The sequence below is a fragment of the Fistularia commersonii genome, chromosome 1 (genome assembly GCF_037954325.1).
Source record: "Fistularia commersonii isolate RoL2024-O1a breed Wild chromosome 1, RoL_Fcom_v1.0, whole genome shotgun sequence".
Classification (NCBI taxonomy): Eukaryota; Metazoa; Chordata; class Actinopteri; order Syngnathiformes; family Fistulariidae; genus Fistularia; species Fistularia commersonii.
In genome coordinates this window covers 11,988,713-12,001,646 of record NC_141284.1, presented here as the reverse complement: position 1 = coordinate 12,001,646, position 12,934 = coordinate 11,988,713, and the positions used below count along the sequence as shown (strand labels likewise).

The window sequence follows — 12,934 nt, the reverse complement described above, 5'->3', positions numbered from 1 at the left end:
TTAATCACAATCTTCAGTTCATCGCTTTAATATCAAAGATTAATGAATATAAGCTACAACTGAATGGCATTACTTGCTGCTGTGAAAGAGCTTCTGGAGCTGGAACCAGAGCTGGTTCCACATTGAAACAGTCCACCTCAATAAAGAGTTCAGATTCCTCATCCTCGAAACAAGTAGTCTTCCTCTCTACACAGCACAGACATAAAACAATGTTGATAAGCTGAATAATTATTAGAATGCAAGCAAGAACAACTAACTGAAATTAAACAATATTATGATACATAAGAAGAGATCAGGTAAAAATGTGTCTGAACACTACTTCTTCGTCTTTGTCTACTTTCGACTTCTCCCTTCAGTGGTTGCGACAGCGAATCAACCTTCCTTATCTAACCCTTTTTCCGTATCGTCCTCTCTCACACCAACTACTTTCATATCCTCTCTCACTATATCTATAAATCTTCTCTTTGGTCTTCCTCGAGGCCTGGCAGCTCCAATTCTAGCATGCGTCTATCAATATATTCACTATCCCTCATATGTACATGACCAAACCATCTCAATCTGGCTTCTCTGACCGTCTCTCCAAAACATCTAACGGGTGCTGTTCCTCTGAGAAGAGTCATTACTTATCCTATCCATCCTGGTCACTCCCAAAGAGAACATCTTCATCTCTGCGACCTGTAGCTCTGGCTCCTATCTTTTTGCTATTGTAACTGTTTCTAGTCCATTCAGCATCGTGGGTCTCACCACTATCTTGTACACCTTTCCTTTCACTCTGGCTGATAGTCTTCTATTGCATAGTACCCCTGACACTTGTCTCCACCCATCCCAACCTGCTTGAACCCTTCTCTTCACCTTTTTTCCACACTCTCTAGTACTCTGGACTGTTGACCCCAAGTACCTGAAATAATCGGACTTCTTGATCTCCATTCCCTGTAGCCTCACCGTTCCACCAGAGTTCCTCACATTCACACAAATATACTCTGTCTTGCTGCAACTAAATTTCATTCCTCTCCTTCCCAGCGCATACCTCCACCACTCTGGATTTTCCTCTACCTGTTCTCTGCTCTCACTACAGATCACAACGTCATCTACAAACATCATGGCCCATGGAGATTCTGGTCTAACCTCATCTGTCAGCCTGTCCATCACCATTGTAAACAAGAAGGGGCTCAGAGCTGATCCCTGATGGAATCTCACCTCCACCTTGAACTTCTATGTTATCCCTACAGCATATCGCACCACTGTCTCACAGCATACAGGTCCTGCACGAGTCTCACATACTTCTCTGCCACTCCAGATTTCCTCATACAATACCAGAGCTCCTCTCTTGGCACCCTGTCATATGCTTTTTCTAGGTCTACAAAAACACAATGCAGCTCCCTCTGGCCTTCTCTATTAGCATTCTCAAAGCAAATACTGCATCTGTAGTACTATTTCTAGGCATGAAGCCACACTACTGTTCATAAATGCTGATTTCTGCTCTCAGTCCAGTTTCCACTACTCTTTCCCATAACTTCATTGTATGGCTCATCAACTTTATCCCTCTACAGTTACTGCAATACTGCACATCCCCCTTATTCTTAAAAATGGGCACCATCACAATCTTCTCCATTCCTCAGGCATCGTCTCACTCGCTAAGATCCTGTTGAATAATCTAGCCAGAATCTCTGCCGCTGCCTCTCCCAGACACCTCCACAGGTATCAGCAGCCTTTGCAATCTTCATCCTCATCAATGCCTTCCTCACTTCACTTTTATTAATCTCTGCTAATTTGTGGTCTACAATATTCACCTCTTCTACCTAATTTCCTCATTCATCAGCTCTTCAAAATACTCTTTCCATCTTCCCATCACTTTTCTAGCATCCATCAGTACATTTCCATCTCTATCTCTGTTTTAACAACCTGTATAGGTCATTCTCTCCCTCCTTACCGTCCAACCGAGCACACAAGTCATCGTACGGCCTTTGTTTTGCCTTTCCTACTTCTCGCTTTACCTTAAGCTGTATCTCCCTGTACTCCTGTCTTTCTCTTGGTCCCCTCAGTGCCCCACTTCTTCGCTAACTGCTTTCTCTGTATATACTCCTGCACTTGCTCATTCCACCACCAAGTCTCCTTATCTACTTTCCTTCCAGGCGACACACCAAGCACTCTTCTGCCTGTCTCCCTGATAACATTGGCTGTAACATTGGCTCGTCCAGTCATCTGGAAGCGCTGCCTGATCACTCACAGCCTTTCTCAACTTCTCAGTGAAAACCATACAACACTCCTCCCATTTCATCTTCCACCACTTTTTCCTCTGCCTTTGTCCTCTCGTTCTTCCTTGTCACCAGAGTCATACTACAAACCACCATCCTCTGCTGTCTGGCTACACTTTCACCTACCACTACTTTGCAGTCACTGATCTTTTTCAGATTACCTTGTCTATACAAGATATAGTCTACCTCCGTGGGTAACTCTTATGCGTTACCCTATGTTCCTGTCTTCTCTGGAAAAAAGGTGTTCACTACAGCCACTTCTATCCTTTTTGCAAAGTCTACCACCGTCGGTCCCCCTGTGTTCCTATCCTGTTGACCAAACCTGCCCATCATGTCTTCATCACCTCTTTGCCTGCACCAAAATGTCCAATGAAGTCTACACCAATTACCACTGTCTCATCTCTGGGGATATTCTGCATCACTCATTCCAGAACTTCCCCTTCTCCTCTAACTCACATCCCACACTCTTTGTGTCTTAACACAAAGTTGTCAGTGTGTGATGTTTCATTTACCATCTTGTGAGGAAACCATTTTGTTCAGAAAGTTAGGTGGGTGAGCAACAGTGTTATAAATGTGTTATTACTATGTACCATTACAGAAAGACTTGGTTTTGATGAAGGAGCGTCCCTTCTTCACCGCAGCTTTGGTTTTCTCAAGTCCATCTTTGGTCCCTTCTTTTGCTACTTTCACCAACTTTTGCATCTTTAAAAAGACATAAAATACTATCAGGCAGTTACAGAGGGAACATCAAGCGCGACCTTTTCTTGACAACATCCCTCCAAGTGATTTTTGAGAAACTTAGTAAGTCTCGAATGTAGCAATTCATGACATGGCATGACGTTAGATCATATAGTAAAGTAGGGATCAGTGAATGACACAGCAACTGGGACATCAGCTAAATGTAACACACTTAGGTTATATTTCTCCTGCTGCTTTACTTATCAAACAATGTGTTTTGTATCTACTGTATAGAAAAACATTATTTTCAACTGTTTTCAGACCACCAAGAATCAATGACCAATGTAATCGAGTCTCTAGTGCTGGTGTCTCAGTTTACTGCAAGTAAATGTTACTCAGGAATATATCATAAACTTAAAAAAGGACAAAATTGTGAACATTTAAAGAGCCAGGCAAATGAAATTTATGCAACTTCATCATCGGTATCAGCACCACTGCCACCAACGGCACCAGAAAAAAAAACAAAAAACATTCACATTAGTGCAGGATGAGGGGAACCGAGTCAGTAAGAAATGACCAAGGTGAAGTCAGCTAGACTGAGAACAAAGGCTCAGAACTACTTTGTCTAGCACAGGCAGGCGGGGTGAGCCTCAGGCAGTTACCTTCTGCTCGTGTTTCTGTTTAAGCTGTTGCAGCTCTACCGTTCCCACTGTATTTGCCACTAGATCTTTCATCTTTTTCTCATAGTGTTCTTTCAAGCGAGTCAGATCTTGAGAGAGCTAAACAAAAGCAAAGCAAGTGTTATTGGTTATAGTTTTAAAAGTGAGAGTCTGGAGTGAGAAGTGCACTTCATTCTCAATGTGTTTTCCTGGTGAGCTGACAGAGCCTTTCCTGAAAAGGTTGTCTTAGCTCTACCCATATGAATTCAGAGTCGGAATATATTTTTGTGGCTTGATTCTCTGAATTAATGTACATACAGTATATTTTTGTAGCTGGGGTTAGTATAAAAAATAGGTCCATACAACTTAATTTACAGTTGTAATTACATTTAGATACAAGAATGGAGTCACTGAATATTAATAATATTTAGTCCATGATTCAGTTTAAGTCCTTTTGAGCAAATATATTGTATTTGATCTACTGTTATTAAAACAGGGAGAGGCCTATTTTACAGAAAAGAAAAAAAATCTGTTTTAGTGAGGGCGCTATAGTATGAATAAATATGACATTTTTAAGTATTTTTCATTAATAGCAATGGATAATAAAATGTGTAATTCTGTAATAATATCTAACACTTCATGAAGGCGCTTCAATTCCAAACATAAATTCCACCCAAGATGTCCACGGATATGTGCACTTCATTACCATTCAGAAATAATTACTGGAAACTGCAAAGCTAACTGCAAGCTAGCAAACCCAAGCCACTACAAAGCAGACTGAGACAAAACTATTGATTTGGCCAAGTTTTAGAAAATAGACATGTCAGTCTACACACAAATAATGATTGATCTTTATCAAAAATAAATAAATAAATAAATTTACACTACAGCGTAAATAAATAATTTCTTGATGTAATGACAGAAGACAAACTGACGTGTCCGAAATGTCCAAAATAAACAGAATGATATCGTACTTAATTCCAGTTTTATCTCCACAAACCTAAATAAATACTGAGTTGGGGGCAATGCTGACACATGGCGGGGAGAGTACAATGAGCATGGTACCCACATGAGTCCTTCTCTGGGGTGGCTTCCCCCTCATAAAGGCATGAGGCAGTCCGTTCTCTGGGTGACCTTCCCCATCGCTTGCTTCATCATAGCTTTCAAACTCGCTGGAGCTCCAGCCATTATCGAGGGAGCTGCTGCACCCGCCCTCCTCGCCAAGCTCAACGTCATCATATATCATCTCATCTGGCTCTGCATAAATAAAACAGGACAAAATGTAGTTTACAAAGAAAGTAAAACTGATTATGAAATAAAAATTATTCAGTTATGATATGGCAGAGAAAAAGGAACACTATTCTATTAAAACGTGTGTCCTAAATATGTACAAAAGCGTAATAACAATGTGCAGCAAACTAATATAATAGCCTGAAAGTAAACTTTTGAATAGTGAAAACAGTAAAAATGTTGAATGTTGTATCACACATTATGAAATTCTCCTGACAGATGATTTTATACAATGTAGTATTCATTCAACTGTCAGTTGACTAATCTGAGTTACATTATTTTGCTTGGATTAGTTTAAAGAAAGAGGAAGCTAAAAGTAATTATCACAGACATACAATTCAAGTATACAGTATGTTAACTGCAAATGAAAAGAGTTCAATCATTTTGTGTAATTAAAAAATAAAGTAAAACTCACCTGTGTTTGAGTCAGAGTTTTCTCGGGGCACGTCATCATAAATCACTTCGTCAGGATCTGAACCATAAAAAAAGTATTTAGCTGATAATTCATCAATTCAGATATCATGTTAACTAGTCCATCTGAAAAAGCAGGATGTAATGTCAGGGAAGAGAAAGGCTGCACACTAGGGTCTGCTTCCTCAAAAGAATGAGGAAGGAAGGATGTCTGGGAGCCCTGTTATATGAGTGGTGAAAAACAAACAAAAAAAAAAAAACAGCCTGAAGGAAGGACATGTGTGAGTTATTTTCCTGAAAACTAAACATGTTTTTATGATTTTATTGTATGTTGAGTCTTTTTTGTGTAAATAACATCTTACTTTCCATCCAGGCAGTGTTGGCAGGGTCTGATGCCCACTTCGCCAAAGCATCCTCCTCTACAATAGGTGGCCATTCACTGAAAACATGCAGAGTACATTAAAAAATGGAAACTATACTATTAACAAGATCATATGTAACTCAATTTCAACTTTGCATGTTCTCAACGCATCCGCATGAATTTCCGCGGGGTTCTCCCGTTGCCTCCCACAGTCAACAAACATATTGTAGGTTCACTGGAGACCCTAAATTAGCCAGACATTTGAGTGATCGAGCGAATGGTCTCTCTATGTGAGCCTGTGATAAGAGTAGCAAATGGTCCAGGGAGAACCCAGCCTCTTGCACAAGTGTCAAAAACCCCACGACCCTGACTGGATTGAATGAATGAATGACTGAATGAATGAATGTCCTTCAGATTTATGACTCACTGTTTGAGGATGATCATCATAATAAAGTATGGTGATGTCAGCCACATCTTGATTTAGTTAAATATTTGGAAACTGGAGGCATTCCTCCAAAGGTTACTGTAATTATTTACAAAAAATGTTAAAGTGAACTCAAGCTGTTACACACCTGTCAACTGATGTGTTACCAGTCCTGGCCACTGTGTCTAAGGAAATAAAAAGTCAAAATCATAACATTAAAGCCTTGAAACACATGATTTTTAAACATCTCCTTTTCTGTTAATTATATATCTATATTCTAAAAATGGTAACATGATGATAAAAGATCACTGGAAACATTTATGTCCATGGAGGCACACAGTAGATATTTCTGATGAGCAAAAACGATATATATATGTGTGTATTCATATCAATGGATATGCATATTAGTATAGTTCTGTGTAATAAAAAAAAACACCATAAATGATAATAACTCTCATTTGAGAAATATGTAGGCTCCATGTTAATTAATCTTCTTGCATCCTTATGGGAAGATGCTGGTATTTCTATATATGTGCCACTAGATGTCATTAATGTTTCCATATCTCCTAAATTTTAGAAATTTAAGAAATTAAGATGAAAAATGGCACAAAGAGGGGATGTATTTTAATCCTGTACATTTTCTGCATATCAACATGTTTGTCTATAACTCTAATTTCACAAAAGCCTGCAGGTGTCTGCATTTAACATGGTAGGAGGTTGTGTTATAAATATCATAATGAGTGAGTACTTGTAAATTCCCCCAGGTGAATATGTTTCTAATAGAACACTTGAAAACAATACAGCAACTTGTTTTAGGCAATTCAAGTTTTAAAAACGTACTTGAAAAATGTATTTGAATATCTGAGAATTTAAATATGTTGTGACTATGCTTGGGTAATTACAGTGTAATCAGATGCAGTTTACCACCCTGCAGAGACGCTGTAAGATTTTTAGGAAAACCAGAAAATCTTCATAGCCAACTGAGACATTTGAAAGCGAGATACTAAATTTTGAATCTCTGTGGAAGAGTTTTAGGAAAATAAAAAGTGTATTTGGGTCTATCTGAAGTAAAGCAAAGAAGTCCAGTTACAGGGTGACAAGTTTCTGGACAACTGGGGGAAGGAATATAAATGGGAGGGGGACTTCGATCGATAATGATTGGGATAGTAGTCATTTCCATCTTCTGTAGATTTAACTTTACCGTCCTCATCTATGGAAAGGTGTCGAAAGATGACAGGTGTGGTGTAAGCTGGTGTGATAAGGGGTACGCCAGACGGGGTGGCATAGCCGCATGGTACTGGCACGGAGTAGCCTGAAGAGATGCTGCCAGGGCCACTGTGTTTATCTTGTGCCTCTGGCTCTTTGGGCTCTCCTGGTGAGAAGATGGACAAGGAGGGTCCGTGACGCTGTTCTAGCTGTGCTGGTTCGAGGGGAGTGATGTCAATCACAGAGTAGGGGTTAACTTTGCCCTGGCAGGAGATCTTAGAGACAGTCTGTGGAGAGCTGATAGACACATCCTGGGCTTCATCCCCTGGTAAGGAAGAGACAGTTTACTTGTCAAATTGAGGTTTGCAAGAGGTGGGCCAACATGCAAGACACATGGTAAATGTATCATGCACAACGATGCTTACACAATGTAGAACAGATAATATATTTACTTTTAACAAAACATTTTCAATTGATAACATGATGTGTTTGTGCAATTTGACAATTTACCAGTTTATCTTCCCTGAATGGCTCATTTTGAATGACTGTCACTTATTGATGTTATTTTGGTTAAATGTTACAATTCTGCTTTGCTATCCAATACTAGTCCAAGTCAAACGGCATGATGACGGAGAAGAAAAAGCATTGCCTTAAACCTAATGCTGCTGTCAAAACTGTCAGTGAAGACCACCAGACAAGCTCTTGAAATAAAGTGATGTGACAGGAGGGAGAAATACCTTCCAGTCAAACTTTAGCCAAAATTGAGGGACCTTGATTAGAGAGATAATTTAAACAAATTGTGCCAGGGTTCTGACAAAATATCAAACCAGCAAAATTACTTCTTTTTTGGGAAGGTGAGCTTAAAAATGCAAAACTAACTAAGCAGACTGAGCAGACAACTAAGTATCAACGCTTTTGGGGTTCAAACCTGTTATTCCAGAGTCTGTCTCAAAATCACCATTTGGAGGAGGGGTTGGAGGTAGCGGTATGTCTGGCTCCTTGCTATCAGACCCTTCCAGACAAAATGGTCTCTCTCTCTCTGTTGGTCCTTCAGTTTCTTGGGGGGCTCGGCCCGTGGCAAATTTTGGGTCCGCTGATGACAGAGTTGTTTCTGCAGCTGGGTGAGGCACTCCAGGGGCTGTGCAGGGCAACTGACCTTCTTGGTCACTGATGGCAATGCTGGCCTGGTCTGGGCTACTGGGATCGAGGGGTGCTGGAGGTGCAGGGAGTGGGAGGTCAGCCTCAGGGATGTCATCACCACTGTCATCAAACTCAAAGGCTTTCCCCTCTTCTTCATCTGTAAAGGGGACATTGTCTGCCAAGACTGGAGACAGAAATAATATTTTCTAAACAATATCCAGTATGATCATTCAGTCATCATATATCGCTATATATATATATATATAATACATTACAGATTATAAATAAACTGTCGAATTAAGAATGTAGATTCATTTATAAAAAACAATGTCTAAAAATTATTCGACTTGATTAAGCAAACCAATTATGGTTTCTGTAGACCTTTAAATATTGATTGCACAGGTGATATATATATACACATGTACACCTCTTGCATATTTTTGGATATTTTTGGAAACTGACAAAGGCAGAAAAACCCATGCAAACACCACACAGAACCTCCCCCTTGCTGTGAGGTGGAAGGGCTAACCACTGTGCCACTCTATATGTGTGCGTGCATGTGTGTATGAGTGTTATATATATTGTATTTTGAACCATCAAGCAAGAGATTGTAAAGCAATAGTAAAATGAGGACAGTAACAATGAAATGATGTTCATAAAATGACAGATCATATACATACTGCTTTCAGGGAGCTGGAGGATCTCACTTTATATTTAGTGTGGATTTAACTCGCTAATCATATTTGCAAAAATCCCAAATTAGACTGTTTACAAATACACTGTGGATGGCGATTCTCGAACAGTTAAACTTCAGGAACCCAGCTACAACATACTTATAATTAAGGGTGTGGTCTTCAGTGGTCGTGTGTTTCCAAACAAGAATCCCCACATAAAAGGTTCAGCACTAAAACACAACATCAGCCCTTTCACTTAACACCCAAAAAACAGCTGAGAAAGATTAGATTTGAGAACTTCACAAACTTCACCTTCATATTTGAGCTCTGACTTGGCAGCAGTCAGGATAGGAACAGCAAACGTCTGTCCATTTGTTACAGAGAGTAGAACAGGAAAGGGCTGTCAACTCCCTGTTTGGGCAGTGTTTCTGATCTCATGAAAAGTGTTTGAGCTTATATAAGAGTGTAAAGAGAGTAAAACTTGAGTGATTTACAGGCATATCTTGCATCTGCTGAGGTTTTCATTATAGAGCTTTTGCTTAAAAACAATAACAACACAAAAAGAAACAATAGCAATGCCAGCATATTTTCAGGAAAAAGGACTGTAAAGGAAGGAACACTGAAAATAATACCTACTGAATTCAATTATGTGGAAAATAACAGATTCATGGTGCAGGCCAAACCTCTAAGACAGAAGGAAAGGATAATTTCAGGGTCCCTCCCAACTTCTTAGAGAAACATTCTATCTTTGAGTTTTGCTCCGAATCATACCATAGATTCCTTGTGTGCACTTTCATCTGTAGTCACAGCTTGACTGTTACTTTGCAGTCTTAAGACTTCCTCTCATTTCCTAAAAAGTAGGCCAGGGGACAACACAAAATTCTGAGTTTGCACAGAGTATCTGTTTCCCATGCAAGGATATGGCAAGTCCATCGCAGTAACAGATCAGATTTAAATTTAACTTTTAAACCATTTAAATGAAGTAAACATGATTCATAGTTTCTTTGTAAATTGAATGTTCCTAAAAAAAAGTTTATTTTATCCTGTTCATTTTGACTTATTCTTAAGAGAGCTTATGGTGGGTCAGTTATAATGAGCTAATACTTCTCTGCTTGATGCTTTTCATCATTCAACTTCACCTACTCTTTGTCTAAGCTTGAATAAGATTTTCCTCAATAGAGATCACTTATATATACACACTATATGGCCAAAAGTATTCTCTCACCTGCCTTGACTCCCATATGAATAAGTGGCATCCCATTCCTAAGCCATAGGGTTCAATATGATGTCAGTCTCCCCTTTGCAGCTATAACTTCTTCAACTCTTCTGGGAAGGCTGTCCACAAGGTTTAGGAGTGTCTTAATGGGAAATTTTGACCATTCTTCCAGAAGCGCATTTGTGAGGTCACACACTGATGTTGAACGATAACGTCTGGCTCTCAGTCTACGCTCTAATTCATCTCAATGGTGTTCTATCAGGTTGAGGTCAGGACTCTGTGCAGGTCAGTCAAGTTCATCCACACCAGACTCTGTCATCCATGTCTTTATGGACCTTGCTTTGTGCACTGGTGCACAGTCATGTTGGAAAAGGAAGGGGCTAGCTCCAAAACTGTTCCCACAAAGTTGGAAGCATGGAATTGTCCACAATTTCTTGGTATGCTGAAGCTTTCAGAGTTCTTTTCACTGGAACTAAGGGGCCAAGCCCAGCTCCTGAAAAACAACCCCAAACCATAATCCCCTCTCCACCAAACTGAACACTTGGCACAATGCAGTCAGACAAGTACCATTCTCCTGGCAACCGCCAAACTGAGACTTGCCCATCAGATTGCCAGATGGAGAAGGGCCATCCGTCACTCCAGAGAACGCGTCTCCACTGCTCTTGAGTCCAGTGGCAGGGTACTTTACACCACTGCATCCAATGCTCTACATTGCACTTGGTGATGTGTGGCTTGATTACAGCTGCTTGGCCATGGACACCCATTCTATGAAGCTATCTGCACACTGTTCTTGACCTAATTTGCAGGCCACATGAAGTTTGGAGGTCTGTAGTGATTGACTCTGCAGAAAATAGGCGACCTCTTCGCACTATGCACCCCCGGCAGTTTATGTGGCCTTCCACAACCAGAATTGCTGCGGTACCCAAACACTTTCTTATAATACACGAATGGTCATGTTCTTATAATACAGATGAAAGTTGACAGTGGAATATTGAGGAGCGAAGACATTCACGACTGGATTTGTTGGACAGGTGGCATCCTATCACAGTTCTACACTGGAATTCACAAAGCTCCTGAGAGTGACCCATTCGTTTACAAATGTTTGTAAAAACAATCTGCATGCCTAGGTGCTTGATTTCATACACCTGTGGCTATGGAAGTGATAAGAACTCCTAATTACGAATACTTTTGGTGAGCGAATAGTTTTGGCCATATAGTGTGTGTGTGTGCGTGTGTGTGTGGATAGATAGATAGATAGAGAGAGAGTGTTGCAACTTCACCTCCAGGCCTGAACCAACAAGGTAAATCTTAACTCAAAAGATATGCAACGTGGCCTCTCTTGCTAAACAAAGTAACTTTGAAGTTTTTCAAAGCAGTTTCCATGCTCTAAATCACCGATATGATCCCCTCAGGCATTGACAGTCTGTTGTTCCACCCTTTAGGCAGGGTGTTAGGAACAGTCAGTAATTACTGCTGCAGGTCAGCACTGTGACCCCATGTCTATCTGCACCAGAGACTAGGGGTACATGGAAAGGGAGGGGCCCATAACAATTCTTGGAAACAGATGTGATTAGTCTCTTCCCTCTGTTCAGTAATTATACCATAGGACACAGAGGAAAGGCACAGCTAGTCCTGTGTTATTTATTGTCTGTGACTGGTGAATTAACACAGCATTAGCTATGGTTCTAATATGCAATCTGATCTTCCCACTGTGGTTGGATTGTGGAATGCTTGATGATACTAGCATTCATTTGATTGGATTTGGACAGATGATGAGACAGTTGACCATTCAATAGTTTTTCTGCAACGTAGCAAAGAGGAGGGCTTCGACAATCTGCCATGTTGGCATGCTTGCCTGTATCATATGTACTTGATGTCGATCTTAACTCTACTGTCCAAGCTCTAACACGCACACACACACACACACAATATCAGATCTGTATTACGATAAATTACATTACATTGCATTGCATTTGGCAGACGCTTTTATCCAAAGCGACTTACAATAGACGACATAGGGACTGCAAATACACTTGCAAATACATATAAATGGGGAATTTGTTTCTTCATTACTGTTTAACAGTCATTACTGATGGAATTTGATTCCCAATAAATATCTGTGTGGAAAAGACATTTAGTCGGGACAATGCCAACAGTCTCAAATTGTTTCATTAAAACTTCAAGAGTTGCTCTTAACATAAGCAGTAGGAGCAGTTACAGAACAAAAAAAAACATTTATTGGAGATTATAGAATCAACATAAATTAGCATTTTTAAAAAGAGCAGTTGTATACTAGAACATACATACTGTCAAAGTTTTTCCCAAATTAACTGGCACATTTTTTGTGATGATCTGTTAGGAATGGGAATAGGACCCTAGTTATATACTTGTACTCAAATAGGGCATGAATATAATCTTTTGCAAAGGGTTTTTTATGCATGCGTTTTGGAATAATCAGCAACAGAGCATGACATGCAATGACACTGATGCCCATTGTACGACACACGCTTGCATTCTATGACTGCTATTTATTGAGCACTCTGCCCACAGTGACTTCAACATTTAAAGACTGGACCGTTCTGTGACCGGACAGCAAAAGAAGTTATTTCATTGAGTGGGT

General features: G+C 40.0%; 1 protein-coding gene across 4 annotated transcripts in view; it reads right to left on the bottom strand.

Annotated features, from left to right (window-relative positions):
* The window catches only part of arhgef10 (Rho guanine nucleotide exchange factor (GEF) 10), a 49,502-nt gene that overhangs the window by 28,191 nt on the left and 8,377 nt on the right, over positions 1 to 12,934 (bottom strand). For 2 of the 4 annotated variants that reach the window (XM_086148013.1, XM_086148002.1), the window contains exons 3-11: positions 8,213 to 8,608; positions 7,280 to 7,609; positions 6,227 to 6,263; positions 5,656 to 5,732; positions 5,298 to 5,354; positions 4,662 to 4,849; positions 3,596 to 3,712; positions 2,846 to 2,957; positions 74 to 186 (exon numbers count right to left, since the gene is read on the bottom strand). In XM_086148013.1, the coding sequence (XP_086004139.1) occupies positions 74 to 186; positions 2,846 to 2,957; positions 3,596 to 3,712; positions 4,662 to 4,849; positions 5,298 to 5,354; positions 5,656 to 5,732; positions 6,227 to 6,263; positions 7,280 to 7,609; positions 8,213 to 8,608 (1,427 nt within the window). The remainder of the gene's footprint in view (positions 1 to 73; positions 187 to 2,845; positions 2,958 to 3,595; positions 3,713 to 4,661; positions 4,850 to 5,297; positions 5,355 to 5,655; positions 5,733 to 6,226; positions 6,264 to 7,279; positions 7,610 to 8,212; positions 8,609 to 12,934) is intronic. The other 2 variants (XM_086148031.1, XM_086148022.1) reach the window with 1 other exon arrangement.